Consider the following 18,623-nt stretch of genomic DNA (forward strand, 5'->3'; position numbering starts at 1 on the left):
GTCTAATTTCAGCAGAAGACTACAGTAAGTTTTTTTCTTTGGCCATAATGTAGATTGTGTTTTTGTTTTTTTGAGTAAATGTGAGTATGTTGTGGTTAAGGACCTGTGTTTGTTACTATTATTATGATATTATGAGAAAACATAAAGCCTTTAAATGTGTTAAATGACTAACAAAGCCAGTTGTGTAATAGAAACCTTGCTCTCTTGAGGTGTTTTTCAGATTCTATTATATTAATTGCATCTTTGATGTCTTAGATTCTTGCCTTGATTTGGGTTTTTTTTTTTGTTATTCTCAAAACCAAGTTTAATAACTTGTGGGATTGTGGTGTCTTTGATTTCTAATTGTTCTAACAAGCTGTAATTGTTTTGCAAAACTATGTTCTGGTTAATGCTTCCATTGTTCTTTTAGTAGTTTGAGTTTGATTTATTTATAATCTAGTTATTAGGAAAGTTTGATGCTTGTTAAGATGGATTTTTGTTCTTGTGTTTTGTTTCTAGTTCTGACAGGGATGTCATACTGATCTGTTGTGGTGCAGAGAAAGCCAAGCATGAAAGTGAAGATGTTGAATTGACGGTCAGTATTTGTTCCTACCCTCACCTATGGTTGCAAGCTTGCGGATTCAAGCACCAGAAATCTGTTTTCTTCTAAGTGTGGCTGGGCTTTCCCTCAGACATAGGGTGAGAAGCTTGGTCATTCAAGAGGTTCAAGTTTTTTTTAGTTTAAGTTCTAAACTCTTGATTTCTATGTAGTTTCAGTTTGTGTTTAGTTCCTTTACTGTTTCCTGCATTGTTCTTTCCTTTGTCACATTGTCATGTTCAGTGAAAACCTGCTTGTCTCCTATTTTAGATATTGTCTTTTGATTTATTACAGTTTACTTTGAAGGATGGTTTGCCTTCGTGCCATGTGTTAGTTTTACTTGCCATATTATGATTGTCCTGATTGTTGTCACTTCTGTAATCCTTTTCATACCCATACATCCTTCGCCACCTGTCTTCACTATCCTATTAAACCCCCCATTTATACATGCCTCGGGCTTCTCTTTGATCATATTTTTCTTTTCCCTGTAGAGGAGCCTTTGTCCATTAACTAGTCCTTGTGTTTTCATATGATTCACTTGCTTTTTTGGACTCCTGGGAAGTGTATACCACAAAATAAGTTCAATACAGCTTTCTGTGTCATAACTGGCTTGGATATACCCAAAGGTTATTATCAACTTTCTTTTTTAACCACTGTTAAAAAGGGGCATTTCACATGTCATTTAAATTCTTGCACACAAAATGATCCCTGTGAGTGCAATCTAATCTAATCTAATCAGAGATGTTACCACGTAGTGATGATGATGATGTTGATGCTAAAATTCTGATATTAATGCTGCAAAAAGATAAAATAGATATTCTTGGTGAGTGTTCTGTGTTCTGGTAGCTGCAGTTCTAGCACTGTAAAAAAGACTTAACAATAGGTTAGAACCAATTATGACAACATAACTATATTTTCTGCACTTAGTTTGTGCTTAATTCAGTTGGTTTAGTAAGGTATGGTAAATAGGTTGCACAGAAAACATAGTCCCCCAGCAGAGAATCTATATTTCGCCTATAACACAACATTTGAAACACAAAACATAACAGCCTCCCAGCTTTTCTCTGTGTTTAGCATAAGATACCATGTTGATAGCACCATGTTTTGTTTGGTGGGGTTTTTTTGGTAGTCAAGTAATTATTTTATGCCATGTTTCTTTATGTCCTGCATTTGGGCCCTCCTCACAATACTCTTCATGACAAACTCAGACTTCCTAGATGCGATGACTAACCACAAAGTAGTCCATTTTCTGTAGCAGATAACAGCATGAAAAATTCCGCAAAAGGGACCACCACACACATGTTTAAGAGGTCCTGTTTTATGGTGTAAAACTATGAAAAGAAAGCCATTGCATGTTTGTTATGAAGGGGTAAATAAGTTATTTTTGTATGAACCTGCTTTAGTGTCTGTCATTATAACAATAGATATAATTTTTTCATCACTTTCTTGGCTGGTTCTTTAACTCATCAAGAACACTCATACTTATAGACTGATAGTAGTCTTGACCACATCATGGTTGAATGTGGTGAGAGATAAAGTATTTCAGTTTACATAAACAGCTGTCCTGACAAAAGAGCCAGAGCTGCAGCACAACTCCTTTTATGACTGTGTTAGTGTCGTACTGCATGTGTTTCTTCTGTATACCAAAACTGGATACTGCATGTTTATGCTGTAAAATGGAGAAACTCTAAGCTACTACTGTTTCTGAATTTCCAAGAGCAGGGAGTACTACAGTTTAAACAAAGATAACAAAAGACAAGGAACTTAAGTAAATATACACAAAAAAATGCTTTAATTTAAAGTTCAATACTTTAGTTGATTTGTTTTGTTTTGGGGATTTTTAATAGCTTCTTCTCCCAAGTTCTACCAAACAAATTAATAAGTATATTCAGACAACCTTGCTATCTTGTGATGACAGTTTTAGTGTGAGTAATATTCATGACAAGAATTAACAACAGAATTGGAAAGAAGAGACAACGCTAATACCAACAAGCGCCGCAAAGTGCAGGTCACATAAGGCCAACCTCTAACACAAAACAAAGCTGCTGCTCGCTCAGCTCTTAAAATTATTTTAAATCTCACATTTTTTATGTGTCACTGGATTTCTTTCATACTTCAGTGTTTATCCAGGAAAAAGAATAACATGGCATCTATCATTTATTAGCTATACTGACACCACACAGCTTTATCTAATCAGCCCGCTGGGTTTTGAAAATGATCTCTTCCTTCTCATTGAAATTAGTAATTCTGTCACGGTCCTGGGTCTCCTGACCCAGCGTTTTTAGTTCTTTGTGATTTTCGTATTATTGTACTTGTGTGTGATTTATTCTATGGCTTCTAGTTGTGATCCCTTGCCCTTCATGTCTCTCTGTGTCCCCTCTGTTCTGTGTAATTGTGTCTTTGCATGTTTGAGTTTCTTGTTTTCTGTCACTCTGCATTGTGCATTATGTTCTCATGGTTGGTTTTTTGTTACTCTCTCTAGTCTAGTCTCTTGTGTTCCCAGCTGAGTATTTCCCTGTGTATTTTGGTTCTTAGACCTCTGCCTTATGGTTTATGTCTCTGTATTTCTTAGTTGCTGTCTCCACTGTGTCAAGTTCGCGTCTCTGTGTGATACTTCCTGTTTTACTTTGAAGGTCCGTTTCTTATGTGAATGTGTCCTGCTTTGCTTGTCTCGTCAGTCCTGATTTCTCCCAGCTGTGCCCTCCTTCTGTCTCATTCCCCTCGTTACTCCCCAGTGTATTTAAACCCTGTGTTTCTCTGAGTCGGTGTGATGTCGTCCCTCATGCTGCGTGGATCTCCCTGTGTCTCGCTGTAGTTCTTAGTTTGTGGCTTCCCAGTTTAGTTTAGTTTGTATGTTTGTTTTACCAGCAAATAAAGCTGTGTTTTGAGTTCATTCCCTCGAGTCTGTGAGTCCTGCATTTTGGGTCCAACTCCCGCCTGCCGCACAGCGATTCATGACAGTACGACGTCACCAGATATGGACCCAGCAGCACTCAACCCACCAGAAGAACTGCGTCTGGACATTATCTACTCCGTGGAAAGACTCCTGCATCTGTGGCTCGAACATGAGGGGAAGGAATTTCGCCGTGCTGTGGAAACCAAACTACAGCGTTTAATCTCTGGTCTTCCCTGGCTACTCAGTGCACTCCACCCACTTGAACAGGATTTAATCCACAACGAACTCCACCTTCATCCCCCAGCTGCTACTACCCACCTGCCTGAAGGGCCGGATGTGGAGCCGCTCGGCCCGTCAGAACCATCATCAAAAAAGAAACGACGATCACGCCGCCAGCGCGCCACCCCACAGCCGGACATTCAGACTTGTACATCGCCGGCTATGGTGAATAAGGACTCTTTTTCTGTGTCGAACCGTGGGACTATTCGTTCAGGGGTTGTGTTTTGTGCTACGGATGGAAATGTGAACAGTTTATTAGCTACCCAGCCTCCTGAAGCTCTCTTAGCTGCCCGGCCTCCTGAAGCTCTCTTAGCTGCCCAGCTACAAGCTGCGTCTCCTGTGTCCCCGCTAGCACAGCCATTAACTCCACCACACGCTCCATTTTCACCTCTACCATCGCTTCAGTCATAAGTTCGGTCTGCCACTCAGTCGCCCTTAGTTCCGTCATCCACACTACCACCTGTTTCCCTTCCATCACTACACCCAGCCATTCAGGCTGCTACTCAGTCAGACATTCAACCCATAGCCCTGCCGTTAATATGCTCTGTAGCTGAGCCACTAGCCGCCCGACCCGCAGCCACTTCAGCCACTCCTCCACCCGTCACACCTCCACTACAACCATCACTGCAGTCTCTAGCGCAGCCTCCTGCAGCCCTGCTTTCCCCAGTGCAGTCTCCAGTGTCCCCAGTGCAGCCTCCTGCAGCCCTGCTTTCCCCAGTGCAGTCTCCAGTGTCCCCAGTGCAGCCTCCTTTAGCACAGTCACCCACTCAACCACCAGCACCACAACCGTCACTACCTCTAGTTCATTCCCCTGTGAAGTCATTTACTTCTCCACCGTTAGCAGCTCAGGTCCCCGTGTGTCCAGCAGCTCAGGTCCCCGTGTGTCCAGCAGCTCAGGTCCCCGTGTGTCCAGCAGCTCAGGTCCCCGTGTGTCCAGCAGCTCAGGTCCCCGTGTGTCCAGCAGCTCAGGTCCCCGTGTGTCCAGCAGCTCAGGTCCCCGTGTGTCCAGCAGCTCAGCTCGCACCTGAACCTTTGGCCCAGTTCCCCGTAGCAGTGCAGTTTTCTAGCCAGCTTAACGTTGAGCCCGGGGTCCCAATTCTCTCTGGCTCTACATCGGCTCCTGCTGGAAGCTCGGATGAGCTCATCCAGCACTCCGCGGCTCCCGTGCCGCCATCTACCTCGTCCGCTGGGGGTTCCAGTGAGCCCAGCCAGCACCTCCTCGTCTCCGCTGGAGGGTCCGAGGGGCCCGTTCAGCCACCTGTCTCCGCTGGAGGGTCCGAGGGGCCCGTCCAGCCTCACGCCTCGTCAGCTGGAGGGTCCGAGGGGCCCGTTCAGCCTCCTGTCTCCGCTGGAGGGTCCGAGGGGCCCGTTCAGCCTCACGCCGCACCAGCTGGAGGGCCCGAGGAGCCTGTCCAGCCGCCACCTGCGACCGCCTCGTCGTCACCTGGTCCGGCTGCATCCGCCTGTGCTTCTGCTACGCCTGGTCCGATCTCAGCCTCTGCTTCTGCTACGCCTGGTCCGGTCTCAGCCTCTGCTTCTGCTACGCCTGGTCCGGTCTCAGCCTCTGCTTCTGCTACGCCTGGTCCGGTCTCAGCCTCTGCTTCTGCTACGCCTGGTCCGATCTCAGCCTCTGCTTCTGCTACGCCTGGTCCGATCTCAGCCTCTGCTTCTGCTACGCCTGGTCTGGTCTCAGCCTCTGCTTCTGGTCCAGCTTCGGCTTCAGCTTCTGCTCCGCCTGGCCCAGCTTCGGCTTCAGCCTGTGCTCCCCCTGGTCCGGCCTCGGCCTCCGAGTCTTCGTCCTCGTCTGGTCCGGCCTCCGAGTCTTCGTCCTCGTCTGGTCCGGCCTCCGAGTCTTCGTCCTCGTCTGGTCCGGCCTCCGAGTCTTCGTCCTCGTCTGGTCCGGCCTCCGAGTCTTCGTCCTCGCCTGGTCCGGCCTCAGCCTGTGCTTCGCCTGGTCCGGCCCCCGCATCGCCACCGTCTGGTCCTGCCCCCGCATCGCCACCGTCTGGTCCTGCCTCGTCTGGTCCTGCCTCGTCTGGTCCTGTGCCCACCAGGCCATGGCCAGCACGCCTGAGACTGGAGGGCCGCCGCTGCCTTCCGCGCGGTCGGCCCCCTGAACTGCTCCGTCGTCTCCTTCGCCGCCGCCGCTGCCTTCCGCTCGGTCGGCCCCCTGAACTGCTCCGTCGTCTCCTTCGTCGCCGCCGTTGCCTTGCGCACGGCCGGCCTCCTGAACTGTTTCCGCATCGCCACCGTTGCCTTGCGCACGGTCGGCCCCCTGAACTGGTTCCACGTCTCCGCCGTTGCCTTCCGCATGGTCGGCCCCCTGAACTGCTCTGTGTTTGGGTTGTTTTCTTGGGCTCCGGTGTTTGCTGTGCTCTTTTGTTTTCTGTTCCGAGCCCTCCGTCCTGGGCCCCCGCCGCCCGCCCTGGGTTGTTTTCTGTTTGGTTTTGTTTTTCTGTGTTTGGGCTGTCTGGAGCCAGCCCTTGAGGGGGGGGGGTACTGTCACGGTCCTGGGTCTCCTGACCCAGCGTTTTTAGTTCTTTGTGATTTTCGTATTATTGTACTTGTGTGTGATTTATTCTATGGCTTCTAGTTTTGATCCCTTGCCCTTCATGTCTCTCTGTGTCCCCTCTGTTCTGTGTAATTGTGTCTTTGCATGTTTGAGTTTCTTGTTTTCTGTCACTCTGCATTGTGCATTATGTTCTCATGGTTGGTTTTTTGTTACTCTCTCTAGTCTAGTCTCTTGTGTTCCCAGCTGAGTATTTCCCTGTGTATTTTGGTTCTTAGACCTCTGCCTTATGGTTTATGTCTCTGTATTTCTTAGTTGCTGTCTCCACTGTGTCAAGTTCGCGTCTCTGTGTGATACTTCCTGTTTTACTTTGAAGGTCCGTTTCTTATGTGAATGTGTCCTGCTTTGCTTGTCTCGTCAGTCCTGATTTCTCCCAGCTGTGCCCTCCTTCTGTCTCATTCCCCTCGTTACTCCCCAGTGTATTTAAACCCTGTGTTTCTCTGAGTCGGTGTGACGTCGTCCCTCATGCTGCGTGGATTTCCCTGTGTCTCTCTCCAAGTATTAGTTTCTTGTGCCCAGTTTAAGTTTTGTATTTTCCTGTCATCTTGTCAGCAATAAAGCTGCCTTTTGAGTTCATCCCTTGAGTCCGTGAGTTTTGCGATTGGGTCCTCATCCTGCCTGCCACACAGCCGACCTTGACAAATTCAATTTTCAGCCTGATGAACACTTCTTTGTTCTGTAGAAGATAACAACTTCAGTAATTTCTTTCATAGCAAGAATGACAATTTCAGTGTGCCAGAAATCTTCTTGGTGAAAAAAGGCATTCAAGTTTCACAGATAAAGTTTTAAGGTCATTTTTGTGATACAGTACTTGTGCTCTATAATAACTATTTATCTTTTAATAGGCATTAGGGTCCAAACTCATTTTATACATATTATGGAATCATATTAATATTTTCCATATATTTATATATTAATTAACTTTTACAATAAAGGAAAGTCACACTGTAGAGCGTTTTAAAGAACTGAGGTTTCAGTTTTTAATGCACTATCAAACGAACAGCATTCTGATTTAAAATGTCATGGTGATTTTCAGATATCTATCCGACCTTTACCTCTTTAAAATTGACAGTGTCTATTTTTTTATAAACATTCCACCAAATCAATACATGATAGCACAGGTCCACAACCTGTTCTAATGCTTTTTCTTTATACCTGTAATTAAAATCAAGTGCATTACATCAGCTATGAACATGCTAGAATTCAGGTTTAATAGAATAGAAACTTCCCTGGGTTGCTAAAACACTGCTCTTCAAGTCTAAAATTAATTCTAATTAAGTTAACACTAAGTGGGAAATAGTGACTTCCCATCTGTGAGAAAGTATACATGCCTCCCTTAATCCCCCTAAATCTAAATATGTAAAATCAGGGCTTATCATGCACCCACAAAAAGCAACTAAGGGGACATTTGCATACTAGCAAAGCATAAAAATAAATATGCAATTTCCTTTTCAAAGAACAGCAAAAAGATATGAAGATGAGTTCCTTGAGGAAACCGTCAGTGGTGTAATGTAAGTAATTCATTGACTGCCAAAATATTACATAATGCTGCAGCTTGCCAAGCACCCACAGCGCTTGTTTGTATCTGATCTTACAGTCTGAGGCTTGTTAGAAACCACAACACGGTTAAAAACAAAGATATTTAATGCTGTCAATGCTAAGTGTTGTGGTATTTTCTTTAACCTCCTAAGACCCAAACTCTTCCACAGTATGCATTTTTAATTTCTCTTTGACATTTGGGCATATTGGGGCCCGATGAATGTAAAAACCAAGAATTACCAGATTTTTTTTACCTTATTTTTGTTTTTAAGAACAATAAGAGCCACATATGAGGATATTCGTTTAAAGTTTTGATAGAACAGCAGCAGTATAATGTCCTCGTAAGTGGATATCAGGCCCATGTAGAGCAAAATTGAGTATTTTGGTCTAAATAACCCAAAATGGGATGTCCACATATGTGGACGACAGGTCCTAGGAGGTTAACAACCTCAATTTTAAAAAAAAACCTTTAAAAGAATTCACCTTCCTGTTTTTAGAAGTACAGTAATGCTCAGCAATTCCAGTACACCATAGCAAATACTGTTTATTCTTTATTTTTCCTGTTTGATGAAGACTTCTTACTGAGGTCAGGGCTGGTTAGAGTTGGTAGGTGGCTTCTTCTGTCTTTTTTTCCCCCAAACAGCAGCAATGATTGCTTAATCGTGAATGGTGCTGCCTTTCTTTTTAATTATGTTTCTGAGTAGAGATGTAACAATCAATGTCAGCCTTTGGATCAATTAAAGTAACTATAATAGGTTTATTTAACAACTTAGGGACAGCAACAATGCTTCTAACAAACACAGTGCAACAATATCACCTATTTTGAGTCATGTTTCTGGTTGTGTGAAGTATACCATTGCGGTCATGCACTCATCATGGACTTGAATGTCATGATAATTTGGGGCTTTTAAAGATGTATTTGAACTTTCTTTTTGCCAGTGTGTAATGACTGTGCTGCGTAGCTCTTTAATGATTTAAACAAATAAATGAAGTGCACAAGTTTGATTTTGAAAGTTTCTCTAATCCACACAGTTCAAATGTATATATGTAGGCTCAGGTTTATATATAAATACCCACTGATATTTGGTTAAATTAGCAAGTTACACCTTGACCACAGGTAGGTCAACAAGCTTTGGATATGATTCTGGCTGTATATTTGACTAGTCCTTCTGGTAGAATTGGTAGATTTATTTATATTGGTTGGTTTCCTGGCATGGACCCAGATTTTAAGCGCTGTCCACAAATTTTCAATAGGGTTGAGGTCAGGACTTTGGCTAGAAGGCCATTCTAGAAGCACAAGGTTAACCTTGTCTTGTCCATTCAGATAAAGCAGTTTTGATAATTGTCTTGTTGCAACACCCAAATATGTCCACATTTCAACTACCTAGCTGTTGATTTCAGGTGAAGTTGAAAAACTTGGAGGTATTCCTTCTTCATTATTCTATCCACTTTGTGTAAATCAGTGACAGCACCACTGGCACCAAAGCAGCCCCAGACCATGATGCTACCACCACATACTTGACAGTGTGTGCAGTGTTCTTAGGTTAGAAAAACTCAACCAAGCATACACCTTATTATTGTGGCCAAGTAGCTCAATTGTCTCTTCTGACCATAAAATCTTTCTCAAATTTTTTTTTATTGGCTTGTTCATGTGGAAAACTACAAATTTCAGTCAAGCTTGAAAGTGTCAGTTTTGAAGCCTGTTTCAGTCCTGTCTTCATCTACTCACCCCCAAACAGCCGCGCCAGCTGTCCACTCCTCCCTGAGCCTGGTTCTGCTAGAGCTTTCTTCCTGTTTAAAGGGAGTTTTTCCTTCTCACTGCTGCCAGACTGCATAAGGGGTGATATAATTTGGGGGGGTCTCTGTTTTCTTTGTTTTATTGAAGGGTCTTTGTAGGGTCTCTTACAATATAGAGACCCTACACTGAAGGCTGGACAGTCCTGCCTTGAGGCAACTATTGTTGTGATTCGGCACTATATGAGCTGTTAGGGTTAGGGCCTTGGAGACCCATCCACCGACCCATCCAAGGTGTACTCTGAGTGGCAGGAGAATAATATGAGTATAACGCCACCATGGCTGGAGATTGAGCAACACTAGAAGAGCATATGGGAGAAGGACACAACTCAAAGGTAATGCTCAGTGGCTTCATAGTTGATCTAAGAACAGACCACAGCAACCTTACTGAACAGGACCCAGTAACCATCACAGCAGTAGACATCCAACAAAGTGTCTCCAGTATGAAGAATTGTCACCAGGCCCTGACATGGCTCACACCTACTGGCTAAATGCATTTGGCGAGCATCTGGCAGCACAGATGAACCAGCTGCTATTTGATGAGGGACACCCGGAATGGCTAACTGAAGGCTGGACTGTCCTGATCCCCAAGGATCCCCAGAAGTGACAGCTCCCATACAAAGGAGGCTCCAAACAACCATGTGCTCACCTCAGACAGCAGAAACCCAAGAAAGAGGAGGAAAAGGAGCAACCATCATGGAAAGACAGGCCACGGCACAGTATGTACCACCAGCAGACAAAGGAAGTGGCTGACATCCAGAAGTCCTTCCAGTGAATGGACAAAAGAAAAATAGATAGCACAGAGTCAGCACAGGAACAAGCTCTGAGCAGACGATCCATCGAGGCTCGGATCTATCACACCAGGCAAGACCCCAGGTGCAGGCTGTGTACAGATGTCCCTGGGGCAATCCAGCACATAACAGCAGGGTGCAAGATGCTAGCAGGCCTAACATCTAGCACGCCTTAACCAAGTGGCCAGCATACAGAAAAATCTGTGCCGAATATGGCCTGGAGGTCCAGAGGTCAAAATAGGAGATGGGGTGGTGGAGAATGGCTGAACTAAGATCCTGGGGGAGCTCCAGATACAGATGGACAAATTAGTGGTGGATAACCAACTGCACAAAGTGGTGGCAGAAGAACAGAAGAAGATGGCTGTAGTGATAGGCGTAGCAATACCAAATGACAGCAACAACAGGAAGAAGAAACACGAGAAGCTTGTGAAGTTCCAAGGGCTCAGAGAAGAGCTCGAGAAGATGTGGAGGATGAAGGTAACAGTGGTCCCAGTGGTAATCGGAGCACTAGATGCAGTGACTCCCAAGCTAGGCGAGTGACTCCAGTGGATCTCAGGAACAACATTGGAGATCTCCGTCTAGAAGAGCGGAGTCCTAGGAACAGCTAACATAATGCACCAGAACCTCAAGTTGACAGGCCTCTGGTAGAGGACGCGAGTTTTGAAGGACCCCACAGGGGCGACTGCCCACAGGGGCAACTTCAACTCTGTGATATTCAGCAAAAGGAAAAAGAAATTCTTTTTTTTTTAAAATCTATATTAGCTTGTATTTTGACCCTGTTTGCATGAAAGAAAATGCAAAATAAATTAAAACCGGTGCACCCAACCCTTGTTCCAATCCGTTTTTTTAAGCCACTGAAGATGTACACTGTGCAATCATTCCGAAGAACAAAGAAACCAGTAAAAAAGCAGTTACTGGTACATGGAATAATTATTAGAAAAGTCAGTAAAAAGTAAGCCCAAAATTACCATTACAGTCATGCCCATGATGACTTCTGACTACAAGTAAGTCCAGGATTTCTTTTAGCTCAGGCTTTGGTCTCACAAAATGCATAAAACTAAGACTCTTTAACAGCTGATCCGTTACATTCACGAGTGTCTGTTTGCCATCAGGCACCAGGCAAGCAGCATACAGTTGGTTCATTGGGGAGTTTATTAGATGAAAATAGCAGCTGTGTCTTGAAATAACACTAAAGTGAGAATGAATCGGAACAGCAAGTCACTACCTTTTAAAGCAAAAGAGTGAAGCATGCGGTGAAAGACAAAATGCAGCCTGCAGTGATAATATTCACAGGTTCTTATTCATTCATACATAATTTATATTGACTTGTTAAAACACACAGACATTAATATGTAAATCTACCCTACATATAATATCTTGTACATCTTTTACACTGGCTTTAACAAGCACTACTAAAAGTATACTTCAACTTACAAGCAAGCTGATGAGTTGTTGTTATTGTGTGACGAACGGCGTTAAAGCTAATAATTAAATCTGATATTTCAGATATTTGTTTTGTCTCTAATTGCCGGTTAGAGACAAAACAAATTCTAATTCTCTCTCCTGGTCCAAACATACCAACTTTTTTTTTATTTTTTTTATTTCTATAATACAGGAAAATGTTTGATGTGTGTGTGTGTGGGGGGGGGGGTGATTCGGGGAAAATCGTGTGCGCTATCCCACACTCAGACGTTTTTTTCAGTGATCTCACATACACTCCTCTGATCCTACTAACACATGAATTGTCATTGAGGCTTTTGTAGACTCTGCAGGGTGCTGTGCTGCACAATTAAAGTTTAGCGCTCAGTACAAACACCTACTGATTACAAATTTGATCAGCGAAACTGATTATTGCTTTTGGACTTTAGCTGTTCCTCCTATTCAGAGACCCAGACTGCACCCCCACCCCCTTTTCTCCTGCGAGCGCCCTCTGCGCGCTGCACCTGTACTGCTGCGGCTTGTGCGTCAGAAGATGGCAACTGATTCTTTAGACCCCTCTGCTAGTGGAGATGGCTGCAGACCTAGTCGACTTTGCGAAGTGGCAACGGGTTCTTCTCTAGCTGCATCTGCACCGCACGCGTTTGACAGTACCTCGGTCCACGCGTTTATTACGTAACAGGAACGCAAGGGCAAACTTTTGGTGACATTTTTACGCACAGATTCCCAGTTTGTTTCAACCGCGCGATATTCAGCAAAAGAAAAAAGGAAAAAAAAAAAAAAAACCAAAGCGCCACGATGCAAGTTTATATAGCTGTGGCATTCGCTTACGGAGTGTGGGGTAAGTTTAACAACTTCTTTCATCACGAAAATATGGTCTGGCTGTAGATAAGTTATCTTTTTTCAAGTGTTCCAAAATCTATTGTTTTTCACACCAATTTTAAAGGGAACATATTTTCTAATAATGTCTTTTAAGAAGTAGCCGCCGGGTAAATCCAAGTAAATATCTTTCACATAAGCACGGACAACAAAAAGGGTAGAGAGGGAGAGAGAATAGTGATTTCCAGGGTTTCTATCGAATGCATGACAGAAGATGTAGCAGGATAATTCTGTTGCTTTCACGATAGCTTGAATTGGTCGTATTTAAAATCGTTTTCGGTGCAATGGCTATTCCACCCACTAATAACCACCTCCAATATTATACAATTTAAGCTTATCTAAATGTGGACGTAATTGTAATCAATAAACATGCCCAGTTAATGTCTTCAGTCCCATTTCATGTTATTATGCATGTGGGTCTGAGGATTTTTGTTTTGCATGATTATTACATTTATTGGACTGCAGAGAATTTGCCATTTGTTCGATTTTTTTTTTTTTTTAATTATCTTCGCTTTTCTTAATCTAAAGCATTCATAATCTAATAAAACAGCAGTGCATCCACTACTGTATCGGTAACTCTCTGCTACTTGTGTGGCATCCTGTATTAAGGTTTAGAGCAGTGGGAAACCTAAAGGGAACACCGAGTTAAGTCTGCCAGTTGTTGTCGCTGAGTGTAGTCCAAGCGGAGCCACTGCAAAATGAAGGCACCGGCCAAGAAAATGTTTGGGATATTAATATCTCCCTGATATTTTAAACCTATTTAGTGCATTATTTGGACTGATCACACACCACTCCATGTTCAGCTGTAGGTTTGAGACAGACGTGTTGTTTGAGAAGAAGCTTTTAAGACTGTCATACAGCTTATAAACTAATGACAGCAGGGCAGTGATAACCTGTCCCAGGATTTTCTTTGGGATAATTTTCATTCCTTTCCCCCCATGACTGCTGTCTTTGGTTCCCTTTGTCTCTCTTAAGGTTTCTTTGCAATGACTTCTTGTTTGATTTTGATAACTTTCTGCGTTTTCTGTTGATTTTTGCCTCATTTGTGATCCTCTGTCCACACTCATTAATTTCACCTGCGTTCAATTAGCTCTCTGTGTATTTAGCCCTGTGCATCCTTTGTCAGTTGCAGACTTGTCTGTTTCCCTTCCGCCCCAGTGGTTCTGTCTCTGTGTGACTCACCAAGGCTTTGTTTTCCTTTTTGATCCTTCCAAGTTATTAGTTAGACTTCATTTTGAGTATGGTGCTCACTCTACAGTGCCTTTTGGTGTGTAGAATTGATTACATTAATTAATGCCAGCTTTGTCTCCATCCTGTTTTCTTGTGTCTGCATTTGAATCACCTCTGAACTTTACGCTAAAACTAGTCATGGAAGAAATGAGCTGCATTTTCTTTGATTAGATTCTAGATACAACCATGCACTGGAAGACAAAATGTCTATACTGTGTGCTGTATTGTGAAAAATGGATCTGTCGCATCAGAAAACAGCCCATTAAGAGCATAGTTCGTATGTTGTCACAGTCAAACAGCTGATTGGCTTTATCCCAGAATCTCACAGAGCATTGCCACAAAGCTCTTTGGAACCATAATTCACAATCAGTCAGTAGAAACTGTTGGACCACATCTGTGGCAAACCATCTTCTCTGAGTTTTTGTCAGTGTGCTTACCTCTTTCCTTATCAGCTTTTGTGGGGCTGCAGCATGTTGAAACAATCCCAGAGACAGTCAATATAGTATAAGAGCTGTCTGAGTAGTTGCAGATCAATTTTAGAGCATATTTAATGAATTTTCTCACATTCCTTTCACTTGAGTCCATGTTTGAACTTGTTATTAAATGCACTATTATTTCATATGACATATATATACAACATATAAGTAAACATATAAGACATCCATTTGCATAAATGTTGAATATTTGCAGCTGGTCTTTGATGCCAGCTGAAAAGTCAGGGATAGTTAGTTAGGAAAGTAGTGAAACTTCCCATTAAATTTTGGGGAATATGCATATGCATATTAAAGAGTTATTTCCTCCATTTTTTCTTCATTATGCTGTAACCCTAACAGCAATTATCCGCCTGAAGGGTTTATGCTCAAAGTGTAAATATCACACTTTTTTAGATGAGCAGCTTATCTGTAATACAAATTGCACACTCATCTAAGTGAATGTACTTGTGTCAGTCTAAATATTGAGGAACAGCATATTGTAACTGAACGGTTACGTGCAAATATTACAAATAAACAATGTTAGACAAACAACTGATGAAACGAGCTGATATAAGAGTGTACAATTAATAATAGAATAATTTTCACTGTTATTTGTGATATGCTTTATTATTCTTATACTGTGTAGTACAATCACTGAAATGTCCAGTCCTGAAGAGTGATTAATGGGATCATTGATTAGTTCATGTTAACTAAGAATATAAGTAAGTGAATGTAGAGAAACCTTATATGTGTCCTAGGAAAGTAAGCAACTGATTCTCAAATCAAGTTATAATTAAAGTAAAACAACAAAAAACCAAATAACTGTCATATTTATTGGTATTTATAATGGCTCTAGACCTTTATAAAGAATTAACCATGTGAAAAGTTTTTATCTAGCTAAATATTACAGTTTGCTAATTACTTGGTACTTTTTTTTAATTTTCAGCTTACTGAGGAAGTAAACTGAAAATGTAAAGTTCTGAAATGGCTTGTTGTGGCTGTTATTTGTGGATGTCACTTTTAACCAGACAAGTTATCACCAAGGAATTCATATATCATCGGCAGCCAAGTACGTTCAGAATAGGGCTGCCACAAACGATTATTTTGATAGTCGACTAGTCACCGATTATTTTTGCGATTAGTCGACTAATCAGATCATCATCCATTAGACGTAAAACGTACAGCTTATTGCACCAGCAGCATCTGCTCTTATATAACTATCATTAGCTTACAGCTTTAAGTGTTTAAGGTCTGTGCTAACTAAAAATAAAGACAAGATGATAGTTTATTGAATTTTAATGAAATTTGCAGATTGTTTCGGTGAAGATTAATAAACTCCTTGCTATCTAAAATATAACAGGACACTGGAGTATATTCTGGAGCATCTCACACTTCTGATAATCAGCTGTCTGCTTGACGTTTATTCAGCTGTGTAAAAACTATAACTTTAATCTCAGACAAACTGATTTACTCAGGAACAAATAAAATACTAAAAAAAAAAAAAGCCAAACAATAACATTTTAAGTTATCTAAGTGACTCATATATATTTAACCTGAGTAGCGAAAGACGGCGGTGGGTTTGAAAACGATTTGCGGGGAGTCCGGTGTTCTCACGGCGCTAGTGAGCCTTGCCCCCGGCTCGCTAACAAGCTAGTGGGTAACAGATGTCTCCGAAAACGTCGGAGCGCTTTTGAAAATATGTGGTGTCCTGATAAACTGAGCAGATATTTGAGGTTTACACAGCTACATTCTCGCCTGAAAATATGTTAAACGTTTATTTTGTGACCCAGAAAGAATAATAAGAGTAACATTAAAACTAACTAGCTGCCGCCATTGTTGGAAACTGCGCTGGGCCGCGCTATGAATTCTGGGACACAGCTGCTTCTTCTTCTTCTTCTTCTTCGGGGTTTAACGGTAGCTGACATCCTTGTACATGCAATGCTGCCATCTTCTGTTTCAGTCCGTTATTACACTCTTAAATCCTGCCACTTATTCCTGCGTCTTTTGTGATCGTACAAAGTTTCAAACGACGCGTCGACTATTAAATCAGTCGTCGACGATTTTGATAGTCGACGTAATCGTGACTAGTCGACAAATCGTGGCAGCCCTAGTTCAGAATATTTAATTCTCTGTTCAGTTATTATGAACATCGGGCACTGGCAGAGGCACAACGATCACGTCCAGACACTATCAGCTGAAGTTTCTTTTTCTTGCGTGTTGCACACAAAACAAGGCAAGGACATGTTTTCGCTACAGTAAATAGTCTGGTTAAGGGGTGTCAACAGAGCTTGCAATAGGGGTTTGGCAGAGACAAGACCATTTAATATCCAGCAATGTGAGCTGAACATTTGGCTTCACGTATACAATTCCATTGGCTAATAGCTAGAAACATTTAGGGATAAAGTGTGAAAAGTTTAGTCAGTAAATAATCTTAAATGGTAATGCAACAGAAGCATTCCTCCATGTGATTTCTAAAGGAATATTCCCTGCAAGTTATCAGAAAACTTATGTTGTGCTATATATTTTGATTGTATTTTATTTTCTATTTAAAAAAAATCTAATCTAATATATATTATTACAGTGTGTGATACTGTCATACTTTATAGCTCTCCACTGTTAAAGAGAGATTGTGTGCTATGTTTGAATAAAGTAGAAGTCATTAGACATTAGGGGATTAGGGGTTATGTGTTCAGATGCTGGTTTTCAAAGGAGAATTTAATCGTTTACTTTGCAGCCTTTATGCTGCAAGGCTAGCAAGTCTTCCTGTCTGTCTATAGCGAGTCTTTTAGAGTTAACCAGAAATGAATGTGTTTGATCACCCTAGTTTAACCTGATGCAGATGCTTATGTGACATATTCTGCCGTCGCAGAGGAAATAAATTCATGATGAGCAAGGAGAAAATCAGCTGTCACAGATGATGAGCTCACATTAAATGAAAATATAAACCCTTCCCTGCACAAGTGTCTCAGAAGGCTTCTAGAAACCTAGGTTAAAAGACTAAAAGTGATAACTACAAAACTGTTTATTCAATTCTGGAACAGTGGATTCAATTGAATCCAATGAATTAAATAAACTGCCTTTGCTACTCTGGTTTACAAGTTCAGCAGCAACTAAATATCTGATATAATTGCCTTTTACTTGAGCTTAAAAATAAAACATGCTGATACATTTTTGATGAGTGGCTCATGCTCATTGTCAAATTTGTGTAAATGCACTTCTTTTGAACAGTTCATTTAAAATTACAGCCACTCATATTTCCTACACCACCTATTTAAGACTGTTGGCAGTTAGGTTAAGTGACAGCACCAGCATCTACAGGCAAAAGCTAACGTCTAAGAGTTGCTTTAATTTTCATTCTTTGAGGAGGGAAAAAGCAAGAAGCCAAACATCGGAGATTTGGGTTATTCTTATTTATGTATTAGACTTTAAACACTGCCAGCATGCCATCTTATTGTGCTGCAGTGAGTAACTACTGATGTGTGAGATCTATGTTAGTATTCCCAAACTGATTTAAATTACAGATTGAACTGTAATTGAACTGAACTACAGATTAAACCCCCCTGGGTTTTGAAAGCTAAATTTTAATATATTGTTCATAATCCATCACTAACATGGTGATTTAGGAAGAATCAAGAAAAGACTGATAGTGTTAGAGAGTAATATGATGATTTTAACTGTTTTAAATATTAAGGGCATATGTTTATTTTATGATTGCAGGTGCTGCTAACCCTGCCTGGTATTAGCGCACTGGTGTTGTATTAGTTCCTTTCAGGAAAAACAAAAAGGAGGCAGAAATGTTGGGCACACCAGGTGTTATCAAAATAAAAAAGAGATTAAAATGATTTCCCAGCATTTTCAGCATAATGAAACTGTCCAGCTTGATGTATAAAATTCAGTGACTTTTACTCGACAGAATCTAATTTCATGCCATCAGGTTTCAAGATGTGAAGCTGATATGGTTTTGTTTTTTTCACAGAAAATAAAGTGTGAGGGGACTTTATTGTAAACATAATCAGAAATACGAGCATGTGCAGCATGCCATGAGTGAAACCTTTTGATTAGTTTCCACCTTCAGCTGTTCAACTTGTTTGATACCTCAAAGGTGCAATGTTTCAAGTCAGGAGCAGGTCTTTTAGGCCTGACAACATGAGGCATTGTT

The 18,623-nt window shown here is 41.9% G+C and overlaps 1 protein-coding gene across 1 annotated transcript in view; it reads left to right on the forward strand.

Annotated features, from left to right (window-relative positions):
* Positions 1–12,421: 12,421 nt before the first annotated feature.
* rxfp1 (relaxin family peptide receptor 1) overlaps positions 12,422–18,623 on the forward strand; it is a 90,035-nt gene continuing 83,833 nt past the window's right edge. Inside the window, exon 1 of the mRNA XM_080901491.1 lies at positions 12,422–12,723. Within this exon, the coding sequence (XP_080757617.1) occupies positions 12,681–12,723 (43 nt within the window). The 5' untranslated portion in view covers positions 12,422–12,680. The remainder of the gene's footprint in view (positions 12,724–18,623) is intronic.

Source organism: Rhamphochromis sp. 'chilingali' (assembly GCF_963969265.1).
Source record: "Rhamphochromis sp. 'chilingali' genome assembly, chromosome: 13".
NCBI classification, from domain to species: Eukaryota; Metazoa; Chordata; class Actinopteri; order Cichliformes; family Cichlidae; genus Rhamphochromis; species Rhamphochromis sp. 'chilingali'.